The sequence below is a fragment of the Mastomys coucha genome, unplaced genomic scaffold (genome assembly GCF_008632895.1).
Source record: "Mastomys coucha isolate ucsf_1 unplaced genomic scaffold, UCSF_Mcou_1 pScaffold16, whole genome shotgun sequence".
In the NCBI taxonomy this organism is placed as follows: Eukaryota; Metazoa; Chordata; class Mammalia; order Rodentia; family Muridae; genus Mastomys; species Mastomys coucha.
In genome coordinates, this window is record NW_022196898.1 from 32,017,977 (window position 1) to 32,042,743 (window position 24,767).

The 24,767-nt window shown below is 42.0% G+C and overlaps 1 protein-coding gene across 1 annotated transcript in view; it reads left to right on the forward strand.

Annotated features, from left to right (window-relative positions):
- Nucleotides 1-11,732, forward strand: part of Plrg1 (pleiotropic regulator 1) — a 17,086-nt gene extending 5,354 nt beyond the window's left edge. The window contains exons 7-15 of the mRNA XM_031374190.1: nt 4,449-4,550; nt 5,452-5,544; nt 6,811-6,960; nt 7,141-7,242; nt 7,951-8,053; nt 8,900-9,008; nt 10,006-10,145; nt 10,614-10,807; nt 11,551-11,732. Of these exons, the coding sequence (XP_031230050.1) occupies nt 4,449-4,550; nt 5,452-5,544; nt 6,811-6,960; nt 7,141-7,242; nt 7,951-8,053; nt 8,900-9,008; nt 10,006-10,145; nt 10,614-10,807; nt 11,551-11,610 (1,053 nt within the window). The 3' untranslated portion in view covers nt 11,611-11,732. The remainder of the gene's footprint in view (nt 1-4,448; nt 4,551-5,451; nt 5,545-6,810; nt 6,961-7,140; nt 7,243-7,950; nt 8,054-8,899; nt 9,009-10,005; nt 10,146-10,613; nt 10,808-11,550) is intronic.
- The last annotated feature ends 13,035 nt before the right edge of the window (nt 11,733-24,767 follow it).

Genomic DNA, 24,767 nt, shown 5'->3' on the forward strand with positions numbered 1-24,767 from the left:
TTTTTTAAAGAATCCCATGATATACCTAGTGGGTTTGTAAATGACTATACTGTGATATGGTAGTTGCTCCTCACTCTCAGAAGAACAGGAATGGGGCTGGGAAATAGTTGATTCAGTTAAGAGCACATGCTGTGCAAACATAAGGACCAGAGGTAAATCCCCAGCACCACAGAAAAGCTTTGTGTGGCTGTGTATAACACTAGCATTTGATGGGGTGGGCCAGTCAAAGTAGGGGTGGCAGAAAGGCTCTGGAGCTCAGTGGCCAACCAGCTTAGCCGGAAAGTGAAATCCTTAGCTTCAGGTTCCGTGAGAGTCCTGTTTTCAAAGCGTCAAGCTTGGTGATAGAACAGAAAACCTGACATTTTCTGGCCTTTACATGGATGCACCTGTACATGCATTTGCCACATGAATGTGCATGCACACACAAAATAATTTTAAGGAAATCATCTTTATAGTACTAAGGTATTTTTTTCATCTTGAGCAGAGCCTGCCCCTAGGTTCTTATATTGCTTTTATATTTCTTCAAGCTACTTTTCCTTACTACAGTTACTAGGAAAATGCCACACTAGTAATACCATCCAACACACACACACACACACACACACACACACACACTGTACCTCGGGTGGATATGGGTTTGTGTTATTTTGGACGTGTACTGATGTTGTCTGGTGTTGAGGGTTGGTGTATGGTTGCAGTAGAATGACATTGATGCGGTGTGCAGTCCCTTGAATGAGTTGTGGCTTTACTTGCTCAGGAATGGAGCTCTTTTGGCAGTTAGTACCCACACCACATTTCAGAGCAGCTGTTTAGGCTTTTTGCTTCCTTGAGTTATATTTAAGTTTCTTCCAGGATAGGGTCTCATGTAGCCTCGAACTTTCTGTATCTGAGCTAACCTTGAACTTCTGATCCTGCTGCCTCCACCTCCTGATTGCTTAACTTGCAGGCTGGAGATAAACCCAGATCTTTATGTATGCTAGGCAGACAGTCTACCAGCTAAGCTACATGCCCTGGCCCACTTAACACCTACTAAGGGTAGAATTTCATAGGTTTCAATATAATTTTGGATTAATGAAATTATGTTAATGGTAGATTTCTTTTAGTTGAGCATTCTTTATTTAAAGTGCTTAGGACTCTTAAGTGTTTTAGATTAGATTTTAGGTTTTTTTGCTTGGAATATTGACATACATGTTTTTAAATTAGTTGCATGTCTTCTTTGACATTTCATACATCTGAAAAAATGCATTCTGGTTACTCTCATCTTCCCTCCTTTCTACAAATCTTTTTTCCATTTCCAAGTCTTTTTTTGTTTTGTTTAGTGGCCCATTTGTTTTAACCAGGCTGTGTATAAACTCTGGATTTAGGACTAGCCATTTGAGCTTGGTGGTCGCAGTAGTACACACCAGAACACAATGACCCTTTCTCTCTCAAAACCTCAGGAGTCAGTAGTTGTGCAGGTAGGGGTCAGCCCCACCTACCCTACCTTAGTTGATATGGTTAGTCTGGTGTAGGTCCAGTGCAGGTTCCTATAGCAGCTGTGAGTTAAAGATTATACTTGTGTGTTAGGCTCAGAAAATGGCATCTGTCTGTCCTTCCTCCTTCCACTCCCTCTTCTGCAGTGCTCACTGAGTCTTAGAGGAGCTGCTGTGAGTGTCTTGTCTAGTGCTGAGCACTCTCAACTGTTGCTTGTTTTCAGCACCTTAGACAGCCATGGATCTCTGCATTTATGACTGTGACCTCCAAAGAGAAATTCCATCATTAAGTCTAGGAGTAGCATTTGTCTATGGGTATAAGACTTCTAGCTACATGTTTTTGACCAGGTTTATAGTACCGTGTATGGTTTCCTTCCGTGGAGCAGGCCTCAAATCCAAGCACAGAGCAGTTGATTACTCCTGTGACAGTAATGCCACTATTGAACAAATGGGCACATCTTGCCCAACTAGTTGGTATTGAAGTTCATAGTGGTTGAAGCTGGATAAGCCCACTGATGCCTTTCTTTTCTGCACTGAGAGCCCGTGCATCTCCTTCCAACTCTGTGAAAACTGGTTGACAGGGGGGAGCTTTCCCTCCCTTCCAGGTCTCTTTCTCTGTAGCTTGCAACCCAGGTGCGTGGTATCTTCAGCAATGGGGTCTTAACAGCTAGTTCTGGTAGGTAGGTAATCTATTAGCTCATATATTCACTGTTGTGCACTATTAGTCTGAAATCTAGACTAGGCTTGACTATTGGAGCATTTGGAAGTTTAAATGTTTGGGTTAAGGATGCTCAGCCTATATCAGCTAGTAGATATTTTAAAATAGTGTTTAATTATTGCTAGAAGAATGAGAGATAACGGGAGGTTACCAAGTTGTTGCCTAAAGTTGGTCAGCTTAGTGGTTGGCTCAGTTGGGTTTTGAACTCTAGAGTGATATCTGCTCAGAGTACAGTACCTTGTCTGCCTCGGGGGTTTTTAATTTCTTTTTATTTTTAATTTTTTATTAACATAATTATTTACATTCTAAAAGTTGCCCCCTTTCCTGGCCCCCCCAAGTTCTTCACCCCCTTCTGAGAGGGTGCTCCCCTCCACCAGCATCCCTCCTCCCTGGGGCATCAAGTTTCTCACAGGATTAAGTACATCCTCTTCCACTGAGGCTGGACAAGGCACTGCTACACATGTGCTTGGGGCCACAAATCAGCCCATGTATGCTCCTTGGTTTTTGGCCTAGTCTTTGGGAGCTCTGAGGGGTCTGTGTTAGTTGATATTTTTGTTTTTCCTAAGGGGTTGCAATCTCCTTCAGCTCCTTCAGTCCTTCCCCTGACTACTCCATATGGGTCCCTGACCTCAGTCTAATGGTTGGCTGTAAGTCTCTGCATATGTCTCAGTCAGCTGCTGGTAGAGTCTTTCAGAGGACAGCCATGCTAGGCTCCTGTCTGCAAGTACAACATGGCCTCAGCAATAGTATCAGGGTTTGTTGTACGTGCATGGGATAGATCCCAAGTTGGGCCAGTCACTGGGTGGCCTTTTCTTCAGTCTCTGTTCCATTTTTATCCCTACAGCTTTTAGACAGGAACAATTCTCAGTTAAAATTTTTGAAGATGGGTGTGTAGCCCACGGCCTTAACTGAGGGCCATGTCTATCTACTGAAGGTGGTCTCTTTATCTCCCCTCTCTTGAACGTTTAGGTCAGTGTCATCCCCATTGAGTCCTGGAAGTCTCTCATATCCCAAGTCTCCTGGGCTTTCCAGAGGTTTTTCCCACCCTTCACTGCTGCATATTTTGATTCATTCTCCTGGCCCTTTGGGCTTCTCTCCTGTCTCCCTCCACACCTGATCCTGCCTCCCCTTTTCTCCTTGCCTCTTCCCTCTCCCACCCAGGTCCCTCTCCTTCCCTCTACCTCTCATGATTATTTCGTTCCCCTTCTAAATGGGGTTGAAGCATCCACACTTGGGCCTTCCTTCTTGTTAAACTTCATATGTTCTGTGAGTTGTTTCTTGGGTACTCTTGAACTTTTTGGCTAATACCCACTTATCAGTAAATACATACCATGCATGTCCATTTGGGTCTGGGCTACCTCACTCAGGATGATATTTCCTAGTTCCATCCATTTGCCTACAAAATTCATGATGTCCACATTTTTAATAGTTAAATAGTAGTCCATTGCGTAATGAACCATATTTTCTGTATCAATTCATCAGTTGAGGTACATCTAGGTTGTTTCCAGCTTCTGGCTATTACAAATAAGGCTGCTGTGAACATAGTGGAGCACGTATGTCCTTGTGGTATGGTGGAACATCTTTTGGATATATTCCCAGGAGTGGTATAGCTGGATCTTCAGGTATAACTATTTCCAATTTTCTGAGTAACCTCCAGATTGATTTCCAGAGTGGCTGTACCAGCTTGCAATCCCACCAGCAATGCTGGTGGGATCCTCTTTCTCCATATCCTCACCAACATGTGCTGTCCTCTGAGTTTTTGATCATAGCCATTCTGATTGGTGTAAGGTGGAATCTCAGGGTCATTTTAATTTGTATTTCGTTGATGACTAAGGATGATGAACATCCTTAGTACTTTAAGTGCTTCTCAGCCGTTTTAGATTCCTCTGTTGATAATTCTCTAAGAACATAGAGTTCTGATGAAGCATTACATTTTTTTTTTAAGTTAAAAGATATTTTAGCTGTCTTCCTCTTCAGTTAATGAAAAAAAAAAGCCTTTCATAAATCCTCTTTCAATTTGTATTGTTTTTGTTTTTGATTTTTAAAGACAGGGTTTCTCTGTGTAGCTCTGACTGTCCTGGAACTCACTCTGTAGATCAGGCTGGCCTCGAACTCTGCGATCCGCCTGCCTCTGCCTCCCAAGTGCTGGGATTAAAGGCGCGAGCCACCACTGCTCAGCTCAATTTGTATTTTTGAATTAATGGCTTGAATCCTTCAATATGATAGCCGTAATGGTTGTGTAATCTCTCCGTGTCTAGATGATTATGGAGACCGGCAATACCAAGAACTCTGCATTAATGGCTAAAAAAGCCCCTACAATGCCCAAGCCCCAGTGGCACCCACCGTGGAAACTCTACAGGGTGAGTGGATCTGTGTTTCCTTCTGCCTGGAGGAGCCAGGAGTGGGGTTGAGAACTTAGGGGTGACCTGAGGTGAGTGGGCTCAGCACTGTGCCGGGGCATCAGGAGAGCTTTCCAAGTGCAGCTGCATAGTGTCTTTTAAATAAAATAAATACAGGGTACAGAGGAAGGTATGTATATGGAGAGCAGGTAACTGAGAAAGTTCTTTACCATGGTAGTGAAATAGGAAATGGAGAGCCTGACTAAAGGTACGGTAAGACACTATACCTTCCATACCTGCTGTATGGGGCTGATGGCTTTAAGTAGGTACATCTCTGAGTACCCCTGGCGGGATCATGATGCCACCTCATCCTGTCCTACTTTAGTAGTACACTCTTCCCTCCTGGCAACTGCTCATCTGAGTTCTACCATGACACTCAGAGTGTTTAATAGATGTTTCTGGGAGTGGTGGCCTTCACTTAATGATTTTGAGATAAAGTGCATTCCTTTTTTTTGGTTAGTAGTATTCCACTTTATAGGTGTACATCACTTTCAGTATTTATTCATTCATTGAAGATAAGCTAATGTTTCTCACCCTAAAATATAATTGTCAAACTACAACTGTTTTTGAAGATGATGTGGTTAAAGTCTGGGTTGTGGTTAAAATTGAGTGCATGTGAGATGGTGAGATGGCTCAGCGGGGAAGAGCACCGACTGCTCTTCGAAAGGTCATGAGTTCAAATCCCAGCAACCACATGGTGGCTCACAACCACCCATAATGAGATCTGACGCCCTCGTCTGGTGCGTCTGAAGACAGCTACAGTGTACTTACATATAATAAATAAATAAACCTTTAAAAAAAAATTGAGTGCATGTTAAATAATGTATGGATCAATCTACTCACCTCACTTTTTGTTGCACAGGTTATCAGTGGGCATCTTGGCTGGGTTCGGTGTATCGCTGTGGAACCTGGAAATCAGTGGTTCGTTACCGGATCTGCTGACAGAACCATAAAGGTAATAAAGAGAGTGTTGGGTGTCTTCCATAAGTTACTTACTTCCTGGGGAGTATTGTTGATGCAGCAAAATTTACCATCAAAACTAGTAACAATGGCTATTTGCAAAGTGGGATTCAAGCTTGTTATGTAAACATGCTAACTGCCTACTGTTAGTTCTGTGTAACTTACTGAAGGAAGTTTTCATTCCATGGTTACAGAATGGAAGCATAGTTCTCTGTAGAGGTGCGGTAGAAAGTTGGCTAAGAGCTAGACTGGTGCAGTTAGAGCTTCAGGTGGACTCGGAAGGTCCGTGTTGAAGTGCTAACCCTTTCTCTGTATACGGGGATGGATTGTTGAAGAATCAGCTTTTAAATTGCTTTACACATGCCTGCAGGTGTTCTCCACTGAACTCCATCTTTAGTAACTTAAAAAAGTTTTTTTTTTTAGAGACAAGGTCTCATTGTACCTGTTTGTGGACTGAACTTGCTATATAGAGCAGGCTAGTTTTAAGTTCACAGAGACCCACCTGCCTCTGGAGTGCTGGGATTAAAGGCGGTGTGCACCACCATGCCTAGGAAGAAATCCCTAGTTTTTATTTTGAATCTTGTTTTTCTCATGTCGCATCATCTTGAAGACCTATTATGAAAAGCTCAGTATTTTACATGAATATAATGTGCAGGTTATTCTATAACTTGTTCCCCTATTGTTCAACACTAAAGTTTTTAGTTTGATGATTTTTCATTGTGACTTGCACAGCCTGCTTTTTGTGTATTGTATTTTGTTTTGATGGATTCTCATGAGTGCAAGTGCTAGGACAAAAGTCTTTGAGCTGGTACAGAAAGTGCAATTTTCTTTTCAAAATTAGTGAGCTGGTGCTTGGTCCACTGTGCTGACCGTGCAGCTTTCTAGATAGTGCAGGGGTGTGACCCCTGGAGACGAATAGATGTCTGATTGTAAACAGACATGCAGACATAGTGAGGCTAACGTTTTCATCCTTGGTACTTTTCTGGATTAATTCCCACTCTCTCTGGTACAGTTAATGATGTGCAGTTGGTATTTTCATCATCGTAAATCCTTTTATGAGTTGGGAGCATTAACCTTGTCATGTTCTCCAAATACTCACTCAGCTTCAGTGTGCCTTTTCCCCTGCTTTTATTTGGAGAGGAATCATTTTAAAGAGTCTTAGATTTCCCCTGTGTATACATTTATTGTTATTTTCAGTGTTCTAAAATAGTTTTGGTGGGAAAAGTAACCAGGATAAAGCAAAACAATTACTTGATTTCAGATTTGGGACTTGGCTAGTGGCAAATTAAAGCTGTCATTGACTGGGCACATCAGTACAGTGCGTGGTGTGATCGTGAGCACGAGGAGCCCTTACTTGTTCTCTTGTGGAGAAGACAAACAAGTGAAGTGCTGGGATCTTGAATATAACAAGGTAAGCGTGGAGCCGGTGAGCTTCAGAGCCTATCCCTGAGCTACGGTCTGTTGCTTGTTTTTACTCACTGCTGGCCCGTTTGTGTGCAGCGCTAGCTCTTTGCCGTGGAGCTACATCCCCAGGCCTCACTGTGGATCTTTCTGATGTTAGAAAATGTAACCTTTCTGCTTTTGTCTTTAGGTTATAAGGCACTATCATGGCCATCTCAGTGCAGTGTATGGTCTGGATTTGCACCCAACTTTGGATGTCCTGGTGACTTGTAGTAGAGATTCTACTGCTCGGGTAAAAGAAACATGGCTGCGTGGTCTTTTATGTGTTCTATGTCTTCTCGTGTGCAAACGTGGTATTAGTGGGCTTTTGGTTTGTTTTACTTTTCATATAGGAGAACAGATTCTTGACCCATCACTAACCTGGTCCCTCGGGATTCATGACTTCTGTGTTTGTTTGCTCTCATTTTTCAATTCCGTGTTTACTGTTGTTAATGTCCTAAATCATGTTGACATATGTCAGCTTCATAGTCTCGGCCAGTGGTTCTCAACCTGGGGGACGTGACCCCTTTGGGAGTAGAACAGCCCTTTCACAGGGGTTGCCTAAGACCATCAGAAAGCACAGATATTTATGTGATGATTCATAACAGTAGCACAATTGCAGTTATGAAGTAGCAATGAAAATAACTATGGTTAGGGCTCACCACTACATGAGGAACTATATTAAAGGATCGCCGCAGCATTAGAAAGGCTTAGAACCACTGCTCTAGACTGTCACAGTGGTTGTCCATTGGCTGTTTAACTCTATAGTCTAAGCTGACAGATCAGCATCCTGATCTTTAAAGTTTCTTTCTTCCTTGGACTGTTTCCCTGTCACACATGGGCCATTGTCCTCCATTTTGTGTTCCCTTCACCGTGTTTAGACACGTTGGTTTGGCAAACTTAGAGCTTTGAGATACGAATACCTGTCCCTTTTCATACCGTGTTAATTTTACTTTTACAGATCTGGGATGTGAGAACTAAAGCCAGTGTACACACTTTGTCTGGACACACAAATGCAGTTGCTACCGTGAGATGCCAGGCTGCAGAGCCACAGATCATTACTGGTACGATCTGCTTCTCCACCTACTGCCATACCAGAAGCATCGCCATTCTGCAGCCGCCGTGAGCTCCTCCACCTCTGACTTGTGTTCTAGTTTCTCTTTGTATTGTAGTCATGGGCATTTGAAATTTAGGATTCCAAGATGTTTTCTAGGGTTTTTTTTTGTTGTTGTTGTTGTTGTTGTTGTTTATATTTTTACCTTGTTCTTTTTATGTATCATAGAATGTGTTAGGCATTGTAAAAGCTGTTTAGAAAAATGCTATAAAATACAGTCAAGTGTTCTAGAATCTCATGACTATCATTCTAGTATGAATCTTACTTGAATGACAGTGGATCTTTACTCAGACTGGAAATTAATTAATTCTTTCACTTGGTTTGTTTTGTTAACTATAGATATTAAGATAAAAAGATAGATATTTTTTCCCTTCCCAGCCATTGGAGTTTAAAATTACATATTTGTTTTTATTTATTTTCTATAGTTTTTTTAAGATTTGTGTATTTTCCTTGCATATATGTATGTGTAACTGTACCTGGAGCCCACAGAGGTCAGATGGAAGGGTCAGATTCCCTGGAGCTGGAGTTACAGATGGTTGTATCTCACTCTGTGGGTCCTGGAATCGAGCTAGGTCTGCAGGAAGAGAAGGCAGGGCTCTTAGCCACTCTCTACCGCCTCAGGCAAAAAGTTTAAAAGAACTAAATATAAAATAACTACAGTTTTAGAACTTTGAGGAAATGATTTACAGTGGTAGGACTTTCATTTAGTGTCTACATATGTATAGACAAGTATGTTGTGTTTAATGGGTTTTAACTTGTGGATATTCTGTCTGGTCTCTGTGTCTTTTCATTATAGGAAGTCATGATACCACAATACGATTATGGGATCTGGTAGCTGGAAAGACACGAGTGACATTGACAAATCATAAGAAATCAGTGAGGGCTGTGGTCTTACATCCGCTACTGTAAGTGTGTTTTGCTGATTAGCTTTTCTTTCTCTGTGCCTTAGTGAAACTAACAGCAGGAGGGACCGCTTTTACATGTGCAGCCTGTGCTGCTTATGGGCAGGCTTTCATTTCCCATCTGTTGCTGTTTTGCCTCATGTTCTGTGTGGAATGAAGGATATAGTCCCTCTACAAAGTGACAAATAAGGCCAAATCGTGATTAAAGCTGTATGTCAGAGCAGGTGGTAATAGTGTCTGGACATACAGGGTATTGGACCTACTTTGCCCTGTCATAGATTGTTTCACATGTGGTGTCCTGTCAGAGACAGACAAGAGATTCCTAAGGGAGAAGTTAATGTGCAGGAAATGGAGGAAGAGACATCAGCAATGCAATTCCCAGAGAAGGCAGGTCACTCCTGATGCTCAGCTCTCTCCCTCACCTCTCTTGTCCCCTTTCCCCCTTTCCTTCCTTTCTTTTTTTTGTTTTTTTTGTTTGTTTTTTTTTTTTTTTTTTTTTTTTTTTTTTTTTTCAAGGCAGGGTTTCTCTGTGTAGCCCTGGCTGTCCTGGAACTCACTCTGTAGACCAGGCTGGCCTCAAACTCAGACATCTGCCAGCCTCTGCCTCCCAAGTGCTGGGATTAAAGGCGTGTGGTGCCACCACTGCCCTGCCCTTTCCTTCCTTTCATTCCTTTTCTCTTTGTCCTGTCATCCCTCTCTTTCCTTCTTTCCCTTTGAAGATTTTTTTTTTTTGCCCAGTGTGTGTGTGTCTGTACATTTGTTGGGCTAATTTAGTATAGCATACTGAAGAAACCAAAACATTGCTCTGGGATTTAAAATGCATCTCAGCAGTTGGACAAGGCTGGTGGAACTTGGAGTGAAGATAGTGATGATTTTGTACCGTGATGAACAGTTATATTTTACTGAGTCTGACTGGACCAGTGAGTGCACAGTGCTTTTTCAAAGATGTGAGTTTGATACAGTGTACTTTCCCATTAATTCCTGTCAATCTTTGTTCTAGTTACACATTTGCGTCTGGTTCTCCAGATAACATAAAGCAGTGGAAATTCCCTGATGGAGGCTTCATTCAAAATCTCTCTGGTCACAATGCAATTATTAACACACTGGCAGTCAATACTGATGGAGTACTTGTATCTGGAGGTAATACAAGGTTTTTATAGTGTGTTGAGTTTACCCTTCTGTTGACCTGAATGAATTAGTGTAGTTCTACAGCATCACACTGTGTTGTAGTGACACTCACCTGGCTAGGGTGTATGTGCCTCTTTGTAATGTGCTATCTTGCTCATTGATAATCCATGCAGCTATGCTGCATAGTTTAGACATCTTTGCGTTCCTATGTGATAAAGGTAGGGATTTATGCTAGTAACTGATGTTTGGCTGGATTTTAAATGTTATGGTGCCTTTAAGGTCTATAATTCTGAATAGACACAAATGGAAGTAGACAAAAACCATATTAGGAAATTTGAGTGTGTGTGTGTGTGTGTGTGTGTATGTGTGTGTGTATGTGTGTGTTCGTTCTACATCTTTGTGTTGCTGATGTGATGTTTAGCTCCTGGGTCATCTGAGCTGTTGAAGGGATAGAAATAGAGCTATGTGTTTCCTTTACAGCTGACAATGGTACTATGCACCTTTGGGACTGGAGAACTGGCTATAATTTTCAGCGCGTTCATGCAGCTGTACAACCTGGGTCTTTGGACAGTGAATCAGGAATATTCGCTTGTGCTTTTGATCGGTCAGAAAGTCGGTTACTAACAGCTGAAGCTGATAAAACCATTAAAGTTTATAGAGAGGATGAGACAGCGGTAAGTTCTTAGTTTCCATCTCTGTCTGTCTGTCTGTCTGCCTACCTACCTATCTATCTTCCTTTTTAGTTTAATTAATTTTATATTTTATATTTAGAGACAAGGTATTACATGCTATCTCTGGCTGGCCTGGAACTCACTTTGTAGCTCAAGTTGACTTTAATCTTGAAGCTGTCTTCCTGCCTCTGCTTCCCAGATGCTAGGACTATGAGCATGCGCCACCATACCCAGCTTTCACATGCATTTTAAAGTACAAGAACTGCATGCCAATTTGGCAAGGACTGCTCATGTGATTACAAAAAGAAACAGACTCACTATAGTACTATGGGATTCATCCTCTGGATAGAGATCTGACCTGCTCAGGGCTTCTGTGTGGTTTCATTGATGCAGAAACAGCAATGAAAAAGCATTACTTTTTAAGTTCTTCCTCAGTACAGTTACTGGAAAGGAAAATGATACATTAGTCATGGCAAACAGTAAACTGCTGTGGAAAGGAAATGTAGTTAGAGTTCTGGTATTGCTGTAATATCTAAATAGAAATCCGACTTTAGGTAAAAATCCAGCCAAACCCACTTAACCCTTGTTAAACTTGGATAATGCCAGAAGTTTGTCGGCTGTTTCTAAAATTCTTCAAGATCCACTAAACACATCCTGCCAAGTACTGTGATTTAGTAGAGACAGATCTTTTCGTTGAAAGGAGAAAAACTAATAAAATAACACTTTGCTTACTGTTCTGTTTTTAGACAGAAGAAACTCACCCAGTCAGCTGGAAACCAGAAATTATCAAGAGGAAGAGATTCTAGTGTCTTCATGGCTGTCCTGTTCATGCTCGGTGTTGATGAGGATATCCAGTCATCATGAAAGCTCACTTGCAGAAAACATTGCTGCTTTGTATTTTACAATAAACTGTTCCCCTTGTCCCTCACCTGTGTTTTATTTCTGAAATAGTTTATAGTTTTGGAAGTAAAAAGTAAATATAAAGAATTCAGGCATATTGAGCATTGCTGTTCCTAACACTATTTTGACAGGGTTTCTTTTTGTTTTGTTTTTTATTTTGTGTGAATAGGTGTTTTGCCTGAATATACATTTGTGTACAATGTGTATGCCCGGTGCCGATGAAAGCCAGACGAAGGTGCCAGATCCCTGAAAATGGAGTTACAGATTGTTGTGAGCCACCTTGTAGCACCATGTGCTGGGAATGGAACCCGGGTCCCCGGAAGAGCCGCCAATGCCCTTAACCATTTCTGAAACCCCTATTTTGATAGTTCTGTTTGAAAAATCCTAATTGATGTTTTGAGGGGATTTTTTTTAAACAGTACTTTGAAGACTTAAGACAATGACTGATAATTTGGGATTAAAAAATCGAAGTTCTTTCTGGGCATGTTAGTGGGTGCTTGCTTTTAATTCCAGCACTAATGAAGCAGAAGTAGGTGGTTCTCTGTTAATTCGAGATAGCCTGGTCTATCTAGTGAGTTCCAGGTTAGCCTAGGCTACCGAGACTCGGTTGTTGGTGGGGATTGAGCTTTTAATCTGACTTATTTCAAAGCAGGTTTACCTGTCCTACCAAATTTTCCAATGTGTTCTGGTCCAGAAAGGATAAGAAGTATGCATTCTCAGAGACTTGCAGTCTTAGCTTGCTGTGAAAATGCTGTAACCAGGTCAGTGGTCCTGGGGGAGCTCAGAGGCATGGCTGTTCATAATTCCTGGGAGGCATGAGGATGTTGTCTAGCAAGAAGCATTTGAGCTGACCTTAAAGTGGCCAGGGTTCTATTTGGTTAAGTTGGTTGGTTTGTCATAGTGCGGATCAAACCAGGGCCTTGCAAGAGCGGAGCAAATGCTCTGCTACAAGTCCCTAGCAAAGGTGCTTTCTAAGATAAGAAACCAGAAGGTATGTGTGAGAACATGGGGGGTGTGCTTTCCAGGAATCTCCAGCAGATGCTGCTGTGTCGGAAGGTCAAGTGTTTGGGCTGTGGTCTGTGATAGTCAGATGGTAAAGCAGGGAAGACCACTGACAGGATTAGTGCTGTTGGCACTTGGAGCAAGGTCTGCAGGCCTGGGTGCATTTTATAGAAAAGGGCTCAAGTTTCTAATGCCTGTGCCTCTTGGCAGATGCGTTTTAGATCTTACTCCTTTTGGATCCCAGCTCCCCACCAGTCAAGACTCCAAGCTATACCACTGGTCAGGAGATGATTCCCATCCCACATGCTGCAGTTGGGGTGTAATCCTTCCAGCCTTTCTTTCAAAGAGCAGTTTTCTACGGCTAATTGAAACTGTGAATCCTTTCTCCTGTTACAATTCTAGGAAACTGCTTTCCTGGAATAACCTGACATATACACTCAGCCAGTGCACGGCACATTTGCTCTTTAATCCTTAAAGCTAACCCAAATGACCTGTTCATACAGGACTTGTTTATTTAATGGATTGTGACATTTCAACATTTCCTAGTACTCTCTGAAAGGAACCACGGGATTATCTGGGCGAGGTTACCAAATACTGCTTATGTCAAACTGTACAAGCATCTTTGTAAACTAATGGATACTTAGTTAATGAAGTCATGACAAGTTGATAACAGTGGCTTTGTGAGCTGAGGTAGTGGAATTATATGAGAACATTCAATCTGCTTTATATATTTCTATTTCCAGCTTATGCATATATTTTATAAACCAATACTAGGAAGAATCTCATCATCCTGGAGAGAGAAATATATCTTAAGCAAAGCTAGGTGATACCGACTGTCTGTGTTAGGGTTTCAATGCTGTGATGAAACATCATGACCAAAAAAAAAAAAAAAAAGTTAGGAGGAAAGCATTCATTTGGTTTACACCTCTGTAATGGGCTTACACTGCCCATCGAAGGAAGTCAGTAGGAACCTGGAGGCAGAAGCTGAAGCAGAGGCCATGGAAGAGTGCTGCTTACTGGTTGCTCTTCATAGCTTTCTCAGGACTATCATTCCAGGGATGATACCACCCTATAGGCTGGGCCCTCCCTGTTCAATCATTAATTAAAAAAAAAAAAATACCCTGTAGCCTGATCTTACACAGAAGCGTTTTCTCAGTTGAGGTTCCCTCCTTTCAGATAACTTCTTTGTTGATTTGACATAAAACTAGCCTGCATGGTCCCCAAAGGACCATCATACACGGAGATGGATGAGGAATCCATACTATCGTACAAACTAAAGCTTCAACTCATATGTCCAGCCCAGGTGTCAACTCAAGGAGCATTTTTTTTAAAGTGTGCCTTGTGCTGTCCTGAATTATGTAGCAAAAGCCTTCACAAACGTTTGTTATAGATGATCATGAGCATTTTACAAAGGTTCAGCAATGGCTGTCACAAGCTGGAAGGTGGAATGTGGGCAGTAACTGAAACAATGATGCCATGTTAGGATTAGGTCTTCCACATAAAACACAAATTACCAGCTTAGTAACTATTTTTTGTATTTCAAGACATGGTTTCTCTGTGCCGCCTGGACCGTCCTAGGACTAAACTGGTCTTGAACTCAGGAAGCTGCCTGCCTCTGCCTCCCAAGTGCTGGGATTAAACCACCACTGACCACCCAGCTGCTTAATAACTTCTTATAGTTCAATTATTGTGCACAAGACACTAAAATGCATTCATTATTGATTGCAAAATCATGGTTCATTTTGATTTTCAACTTCAGCTCTGCAGACAGCTAGCAGACATGGCTGGGCATGGGTCTGTGGGGGAATCTCCTAGAAGACCTAAGAGGAATGGATGGGCAGCATCCTCTGGGGCCGCCCAGATCTAAAGAGGTCTAAGGAGGAGCAGAGCTATTTTTTTTTGCCTGCCCACTTCTAATTCCTTGCAAGTGAGTGCATCTACTCTTATGTTGTTTCTGCTGCTGCTGCTGCTGCATTTTTTTTGCTGACATGGGGACTCAGATCCCTTGGCTTTCCACTGTAGATTCAGGATCCACGGCTCTTCAGGAATTCTCCAGGCTTCATGACAAGATTGGGGCTCCTGAGATATCCAACCTCATGGGCCGAGGCTCTCCAACACACAAACAGCTGTTATTGGACTTCCCAGTCCCTAGTATGTAAGCCAGTCTAGTAAATCTCCTTTGTGATATTTGTTCACTTCACTGGCTGTTTCTCTAGAGAACCAGATGTTCTGCATTTCACTGGCTTAATCTTAATGTATTTGGAATAGGAACTGCTACCAGGATTCAACTCTAAAAAGGAAAGAGATAGGCTTATTTAAAGGAGAGAGAGAAGAGGGGGAGGGAGAGAGAGAGGCTTGTGCAGGGTCTTTTTGTTTTTTGTGTTTGTTTTGTTTTGGTTTGGGTTTTGTTTGTTTGTTTGTTTTGGTTTTTCTAGACAGGGTTTCTCTGTGTAGCCTTGGCTGTCCTTAAACTTGCTCTGTAGACCAGGCTGGCCTCAAACTCAGAAATCTGCCTGCCTCTGCCTATCAAGTGCTGGGATTAAAGGCATGCACCACCACTGCCCAGCTTGTGCAGGGTCTTTTGCTGAATTCCCAGTCATCAGTCGCAGAGCAGAGCAGAGTATAAAAGGGTGGGTTTGGGACAGGCAGAAGCTAAATAGGCAACATTCTTTCCTAAAATGAGCCTGGATTGATTTAGATTATCTATTTGGGATTCACATGTTGAGTACATGTTCTCATGTATCTCTACATGACCTATTGCCATGTAAATGTCCCATAAGCAGTTGTTATACTGTATTATTTAGAGATTGATGGCAAGAGGAAAGCCTACAATACTTAGTGCAGATGCAGTTTTTAATCTCAAGTTAGTTGCATATATGATTATGGAACTGGGGACACAAAGCCAATTGTACTTCTGAAACAAGAGAAAAGTGCCCAAGGTTCTGTGCAAACTGCCTTTTTTACATAAGAGGTCTGTGATGCTGGTGAGATGGCTCAGCGGGTAAGAGCACCGACTGCTCTTCGGAAGGTCATGAGTTCAAATCCCAGCAACCACATGGTGGCTCACACCACCCGTAATGAAATCTGACACCCTCTTCTGGTGTGTCTGAAGACAGCCACAGTGTACTCATTTATAATAAAAAATAAATCTTTAAAAAAAAAAAAGAGGTCTGTGATGGTTTGTGTATGCTCTGCCTAGGGAGTGGCACTATTAGATGTGTCCCTGTTGGAGTACATGTGGCCTTGTTGGTGTATGTGTGTCACTGTGGGCATGGGTTTTAAGACCCTCATCCTAGCTGCCTGGAAGTCAGTCTTCCACTAGCAGCCTTCAGATGAAGATGTAGAACTCTCAGCTCCTCCTGCACCATGCCTGCCTGGATGCTGCCATGCTCCTGCCTTGATGACAGTGGACTGAACCTCTGAACTGTAAGCCAGCCCCAATGAAATGTTTGCCTTTATAAGAGCTGCCTTGGCCATCGTGTCTGTTCACCCAGTAAAACCCTAAGACGGGGCCCAACCGTCCTAGAACCTTGGTTGAGTTGGAGTAGAGGTGGCCCCTCCATTGGATAGAGATGGCAGTGTAAAGCAGAGGGTAACAACCCAGGCTACTGCAATCTCAGCCCAGGAGATTTTACCAGCTGCAATCAGAATCTAGCCAAAGCCTGTTGGCCAACATCCATTCCTTTTCTAGCTCTTCCACACAGAGCCTCCCTCTCCCCCTAGGGGGTGGTGGTGGGTGGGGATTTTTCTCTCCTTCACAGCCTCTGTCACAATCCTCAAATGTTCTGTTTGTCAAATTTATTAATGCCATGCTCTTAAAACTATATGGGTAAAATGTTATATTTTGTGAATAAGGTCTTGTGGTTTTGCGCCTGTGTGTGTGTGTGTGTGTGTGTGTGTGTGTGTGTGTAGTGTAGTGTTCCACCTTTGCTATGCCTCGTGGGTTTGCTATAATTTCTGGAAATGCATATGGGGATCTAAATGCCTTGTTTTCTTAGCCAGTGTACTTAGGACCATCCCTCTTTCTGTCTTCCTGGACATTACTCCATTGTTTCCACTGAAGAAATACACTGTTTCTTTTTGTTCATGTGTTTTTTACAAACATCAATAACCTTGATCCTTGTGTTATTTCCAAAAGACAATAGCTGACAGTACAATTGTAGAGTCAACATGCACAGCCACACCTGTTACCATTTTCCTGTGCAACCAAACTGTACCAGACTCTTCTTGAATTTATACTCCTTTCGTGCTGCAATTCCTCTGAAACAGGCTCCATTCTGTAAATGAGCTGAGAGGTAAAAATCCCATTTCACCCATGGGGCTATATGGGACATCCTTAACGTCTGATGATAGGAAAATCAACTACGAAAATATCCAACAATTTGAAGACATTAAAAAAAAAAACAGCTCAGAAAACAGGAAAGCTTATTGGAGGATTTTCTTAAAATTTTGTAATTTAATTTGAGATTGTCCTCTTGTTTGGTAATCCTTTAGGTTGGCAAATATCATACTGACCATGCCTGCTCTGTAAGGTTGTTTAAAATAATACAGACTTCTTTTTTTGCTCAAAAATACTTTTGTTTGTTAAGTTATGGCTTTTTGACTGTGGTATCTCCACATGACCTACATGAAATTGGGCCCCAAAACATCTAAGTAAGACTGGAGGAAGGCCTTGTGAGCCTCTCTCCATGACTGATGTTAGGTGACTGGGACAGGGAGTGATAATTTCTTCAGCAGTGCAGCAACCAGTCAGCTACCTCTGCACCAGTAAGCAGCTTCCCTTCCGTGCTCACGCCGAGTTAAACTCACTGGGTCACACCCAGATAGAAGGAAGGGGACTTTGGTAAGAAAGGGAGGGATACCTGAGAATTTCATAAATTCATTGTTTTTAATAGCCCAGTAGTACTCCATTGTGTAAATGTACTACATTTTCTGTGTCCATTCCTCTGTTGAGGGACATCTGGGTTGTTTCCAGCTTCTGGCTATTATAAATAAGGCTGCTATGAACATAGTGGAGCATGTGTCCTTTTGGAATTATGCCCAGGAGTGGTATAGCTGGGTCCTCAGGGGAAGACCAAAGTGTGGATACTTCGATCCTTCTTAGAAGGGGAAACAAAATACCTGTGGAAGGATTTGCAGAGACAAAGTATGGAGCAGAGACTGAAGGAAGGACAATCCAGAGACTGCCCTACCTGGGGATCTTCCCATATTCAATCACCAAACCCAGACACTATTGTGGATGCCAGCAAGTGCTGCTGGCAGGAGCCTAATATAACTGTCTCCCGAGAGGCTCTGCCAGTGTCTGACTAATACAGAAGTGAAAGCTGACCGCCATCCATTGGACTGAGTACAGGGTCCCCAATGAAGGAGCTAAAGAAAGGACCCAAGGAGCTGAAGGGGTTTGCAGCCCCATAGAAGAAACAACAATATGAACTAACCAGTACCCCCAGAGCTCCCAGAGACTAAACCACCAACCAGAGAGTACACATGGTGGGACTCATGGCTCCAGCAGCCTAGTCGGTCGTCAATGGGAGCAGAGGCCCTTGGCCCTGTGAAAGTTCTATGCCTCAGTGTAGGGGAATGCCAGAGCCAGTAAGCAGGAGAGGGTGGGTTGGTGAGCAGCGGGAGGGGGAGGGAACAGGGCTTTTTTTGGGATGGGAAACCAGGAAAGGGGAAACCATTTGAAATGTAAATAAAGAAAATATCTTAAAAAAAAAAAAAGGCAGGGATCATATGAGAAGTAATGAAAAGAGAAAAAAACAACTAAAAATTCATTATACACGTGTGAAATGCTCAGAGAATACAAAAAAAATAATTAAAATATAACGTTATTGAGATACTCACATAGAGTTCAGCTCACCCACTTCCAATATACAATTCTGTAGATTTTAGTTCACAGAGTTATACTACCAGCACCACAATCAGTTATGGGACATCTGAAAAATATTTACTTACTGTTTTTATTGTGCCACGTAGGCATGGGTGCCACAGTCTGCATCTGGAGGGCAGAGGACATCTTTGTGACATTGGTTCTCTCTTCCCATCTCTGCGGATTCCCAGAATTCTCATTACCCTGGCTTGTGTGGCATGAACCTTCACCTGCTGAGCCATCGCCCCAGCCTGTTGGGCATTTCTAGCATCGTTCGAAGAAACTCTATGTTGAGGTTTGGCATGTTGCTATGGCCTGTAATGCTAAATTCTGTATCCCAAGGTCTACTTGCCTCAAGAGGAGTGAATTCTCACCTATGCCAGCTTTTGTTATGCAAACCATGCTCCTTAATTTAAAACTATTGTTTGAGTAAAAATGGCTACAGCCAATTATTGGAGGGAATAGTGGTTGGCAAGTTTCAGTTACCTGATGGGGGGCCTCAGGTAGGGAGGAGAGGGGTCAGTATTAAAGGTCTCATTAAGGAGGCAGCCTTAATGAGAGGAGATGGACGGTGAGCACATGGTCAGGAAGACAGCACATGTTTGGGTAACACGGGATCTGGGGAGGCAGCCAGGCCAGCCCTTAGAAAAGAAGATTAGGGGTGACACCCCAGTAATCGCCAAAGCCAAATAAAATAATCATTTGTAAGCTAGTTGGAGTTAAGGTTAAATTGGTTCAGCTACAACTCCGTGCTTATCAGCTGTCCCTCCCGTGCTCCCTTGCGCTCTGCCCTGATCAGCCACTCATCTGTCTGGCACCCATGGATTTGCTGTTCCTGTACATTTCCTTTGTGTGGAATATGTCTTTAGTCACTGATTTCTTCCCCTTCCGCAATGTTTTCGAGGAGTGCTCCCTTTTGTTGCTAAATACCGTTCCCTTGTGTGCCTTTCTACCCGTTGTTTGATGGATTTTGAGTGAATGGACTTTTACACATAACAATAAACCACATAGTAAATAAGCATCTGCTGGATGGTTACTGATGTTATTCAGGACTCCTAATTTGTTAAGCAAGTCAGTTACCCATTAGCTATACACTTGAGCCGTTCTGATGCTTTTGTGTTGTAAATTGCAGGTATTTTTCCCCCATAGTTTTTCAGAAATTAAGAAACAAAGTTGTCAAATAAATAATACAATTTTTTTTTTTAGAAAATGGGTAAAAGCTTGGGGTTACATAAAGGGCATATTGTATCCAGTCATGAACTACACATAAGTAGGAGATATTCATACAAACCACCTCTTAACATTTTTGTTGTAGCTAATGTCTTTGGAAGCAATGTGCAGATAGATGTATTTTGCCTTTCTAAATACATTAGTCATGATAATAACAGTAAAAATGAATGCTCATAAAACACTTGCTGTATGCCTGGCATGATCCCCAATGCTTTTACATATATTAGCACATAATACTTAAAACTAAAACCAGTTACATAATTTACATGGCTCAGAGCAAAATGAAAATTCAAGGCCTGCTGTTTACACATCAGACAGAAGGTGCCATTAGCAGTAGGCACTACAGCAGAAACTTCCCCTGCCTTTTTTCCTGATACTGTTTTTGTGTGTGTGTGCTACTTAAAATTTTAAATAAAAATAAATAAATATTAGCATGCATCTTAACATTTATTTTTACACCATGCAGTGTTCATTTAGATGCAAATATAAGCCCTTCATTCATAGGCAAACCCACCAAAGTTAAAGTTTTTATTTCATAGCTTATATGTGCCTATGCAAGTTGGCACTTACTGGAACAGTGGAAAATGCACCAAACTTAATTGTTTCTATCCGCACCTTTTCAGGACTGCAAGGACTGTCCCACTGAGCTGCTCTTCCTACCCACACTGCCTTTCTTTGTGGTGCTGGGTCACCAGGGGATGTGAAGAATGGAAAGACAAAGAACAATGAAGGTTCACTTTTCCTCTTTCCTTTTGTTGTTGGTTTTTCAACTGAAGTGGTTGGTCACTCTGGGATGTAATATTTGTTTAGAAAAATCATGTGTGTATACACATCTGTGTGTGGGCCTATGTGAGTGCAGGTGCCAGAGGAAGCCAGCGGTGTGAGATTACCCAGGAGGTGGAGCTACAGATGGGTATGAGCTGCCTGATATGAGTGCTCAGGACCAAACTGTTTTTCACTGCAAGAGCTCTATGACCCCTTAACCACTGAGCCATCCTTCCATTCTCTAGGAAGCAACTTCAACTTCCTGCCTTCTCAAAAAACCTGTCAGATCTTAAATAATTGTTTTCAAATGTATGGATGCCTTCCATGTAACAGATTGCCAAGTTTTTTGTTTTTTTTCTTTCTTTCTTCTTCTCTCTTGACTTTGTTCTTTCATTTATGTTCTCGGCTCTGTTTGTAAAAATGTCAAATGCTGAGCAGTTCTGGCATGTGCAGTTTGTTGCCAAGTATGAAATTACCCCTTTCAGTTTCGTTGATAGGCATGTACACAAGTGCTCAGAAGTCCTTGGAAGGGCCTCCAGGAGGGATCTGGGGGAGGGGCTTGCCCAAAGTGTCAAGATGAGAAAGTCCTGGAGCAGTACGTGTTCACATTGTGAATGCTAGGAATCATGTACTGTGCACTTGAAGTTGCCTAAGAGAACAGATCTTAGCACACACATAGTGACTAGGAGCTGGAGAGGTAGATTAAGAGCACCAACTCCTCTTCCTAAGGAGCTGGGTCCCCTCACAAGTTTCTAACTCTAATTCCATGGGCTATGTCGTCCTCTTCTGGCCTTTGTGGGTACTGCATGCACATGATGCACAGATGTACATGCAGGGAAAACACACCCATATGTATAAAATAGACATTAAGAGAACATCTCTCAGGTGATGGTAATAGTAATTATACTGATAACTTCACAGTGTATATATACCAAATCCCATACACATTCAAGGTACACATTTTGTCGATTGCCTGTCATGTCAATACAGCTGTCCTTAGACAAGTGATCAAACAGTATGTTTAAGTTCCTTTACAATTCTGTAATGTTAATGAACAAATCTTTTTTTGCAGGATATATTGGAACTTGGTTATCTGATGATTTTATTGTATTAAATAGAGATATTTATAAGAACGGCCTATTTGGGCTTAATCTAGTAAAAATTGGAACTTTAAAATTCTCTTAGATGAAGGAATGGCAGAAAACAAACATCTTACCTGATTTAAAATCAGAATTTTCTCATTCCAAGCATATAACATCCCAAACAACTCCTTATCTCTGTTTGATTTTTCTCCAGGATTACTGTGTATGAGTGTGAGTGTATGTGTGAGTATGAGTGTGTATGACTGTGTGTTCATATGTGAGTGCATTTGTGTGTATATGTTCACGTGTGTGTGTATTCGTGAGTTTGTCTGTGTATGTGAGTGTATATATGTGTGTTAATGTATGTGTGTGTCTCTCTGTGTGTGTGTGTGTGTGTGTTGTAGCCCAGGATGAACTCAAGCTTGCAACATAGTCAAAGATGACTTGGAATGTATGATCCTCCTGCCTATCTTCCAAATGCTGGAATTACAGGTGTCCTGTTTTTATGAGTCCTTGGGACTGATCTGTGCATACTAGAAAAGCAGTCCCAGATACACTGGCAGGCCTCATATGTCACTTTTATTTTACAGATTTATTTCTTATTGTCTGTTTCCCTGACACAGTTATTTTTTTCTTGTTGATGTGATCAAACATCTATCAAGAAGCAACTTAAGGGAAGAAGGATTTGAGCCTACAGTGTAGAGAGATCCAGATTGTTATGCTAGGAAAGACATGGAGGCAGGAGTGTGAGGTGGGTGACCACACTGTACTCACAAGAGGCAGAGAGAGGGGAATGCTGGGACTCAACTTCTTTTCTCTGCTCTATTTAGACTGAGAACCCAGCCCAAGGCACAGTGCTACCCTCATTCCATGGAGTTCTTCCTCATCCCTTAACATTTCTTGAAAAGCCCTTATGACATGCCTAGAGGTGTGTTTCAAAAATCCATTAAAATCAACACCTAATTAGTATATTTTAGATATATCAGCAGGGTGTGGTGGTTTGAATATGCTTGGCCCAGGAAATGACACTATTAGAAGATATGGCCTTGTTGGAGTAGGTGTGGCCTTGCTAGAGGAAGTGTGTCATTTCCTGGTTGAGCTTTGACACCCGTCTCCTAGCTGCCTGGAAGCTAGTCTTCTCCTGTTTGCCTTTGGGAACAAGATGTAGAATTCTCAGCTCCTCCACCACCATGCTTCCCACCATGGTGATGATGTACTGAACCTCAGAACCTGGAAGGCAACCCCAGGTAAATGTTGTCCTTAATAAGAGTTGCCTTGGTCAAGGTGTCTCTTCACAGCAATTGAAATACTAAGATACAGGGCTACATCATTTGTGAACATATTCTGTACACAGAACAGTGTTTGATAAATGATAGGTACTTAATATACTTGTTAGATCATTAAAAGTCAGAAATTCCAATCATCGAGCCATCGGGAGAATCAATTTTCAGTGTCCTGATTTGGACTTTAAAAAAAAAATCATAATGAAGGTAAGTTATTGAACAAGTCATTAAACGTTAAGCATAGGGGGCACTGGAAGTAATTTTAATAAGGTTAATTTATACCTTGATGAATTTCAAATGTAATCAACAGTTAGCAGCAAACTCATCCATTCTGAAAACACATGATAAAATCAAACGAAATGTGTAGGTGAGAGTGTGGCTCTCGGCATCTTCTCTCCCAGTGTTTCCCAGCGACCTTTGGCTGATCTTATTTTGACCTCCTGTACCCACTACTGCCCTTTGTGGTTAGAGCTTATGGCTAGAGGCTCCTATAAGGACAGAACATTGAGAGTTTTGACCTCAGGTGTAATCTCTATTGTGTCTGTATTATGGAAGAATTCAACTCTGAAGGGGAGAAATGAAACCTAATGGACTTGCCTTATGCCCTTGATGACTTTTTGTTTTACTTGAATTTAAGGAACTTAAATGAGAGAGGAAAGCCCGAGTGTCACTAGTAAACATATCCTAATAGTCTGAACACAGAATGGTTGTCTGCAACCAGATCTTGAATTGAGGGAGTCCCTGGGGATAAACATACTTGGCCTTTATGGATCAGTAGTCTGTACTGTTGATGAGAGGGGAGGTTCAGATCCCAGCATCTCTACTCACGCGCAACAGCAGTCACAACTTCCTGCACATTTCGAATCCATCAGGAGGAAGCTCTCTCTCAGCTGGCTCTCTACCAACCCTTGGAATAGTGCCTCGCTTATTTAGGCCGGATCGTTCCACTTCATTAACCTAATCTGGGAACTCCCTCCCAGAAAAACAATAACAACAACAACAACAGGGTTTTGTTTCCATGGTGATACTAAATCTCATCAAGGTGACAACCAAGTTTAAATACCTCAGTGTGTCAAGGGGATAGAAGTTTTAACCCATGGCAGGATTGTGCCATCAAAGAGGAAAGTGGCCCCAGTGGAGGCGATAGTAAGCGTTGAGCAACGACCTGTTATTTCCTTGCTTTTGCTCATCACCCCAATTTTGTCCACTGTTTTTACCTCTTATAATTGCCCACAACTATCCATGGAGTTCTCTCCTGCCTGCTTCTGTCTCTGGACAGTATAATGCAGTTTTTGAGTGAGTGCCATGTTGAGGACTCATGGGATAAATGGCCACAGCCTTTGTAGGTGGAGTTAAATACTGAAAAAAAATCATTTACAGGAAGCAGGTTTTGACCATGATGTAACATTTGTTATTACTATTATTATAGTTACTTTGGTGCAGAGGAATCATAGTGTGTGAAAAACAACCTTAATTTTCAAATGTGCCAAAGAACTCATTTTTAGTTTTATTGCTTTGTGATTATTATTGATTTTGCTAGCGTATTTAATCAATCTTAGATTACATTATGCAAATGCAGATAGACCTTTCTATGAATCAGTTCATTCCTGTTGATATGAATTTATTTGATCAAGTAAGTAATGTAAGATACACTGGTTAAAAAAACAAAACATAGCTAGGCGGCGGCAGCGGCGGCACAGGTCTTTAATCCCAGCACTTAGGAGGCAGAGGCAGGCAGATTTCAGAGTTCGAGGCCAGCCTGGTCTACAGAGTGAGTTCCAGGACAGCCAGGGCTAAACAGAGAAATCCTGTCTCAAAAAACAAAACAAAAC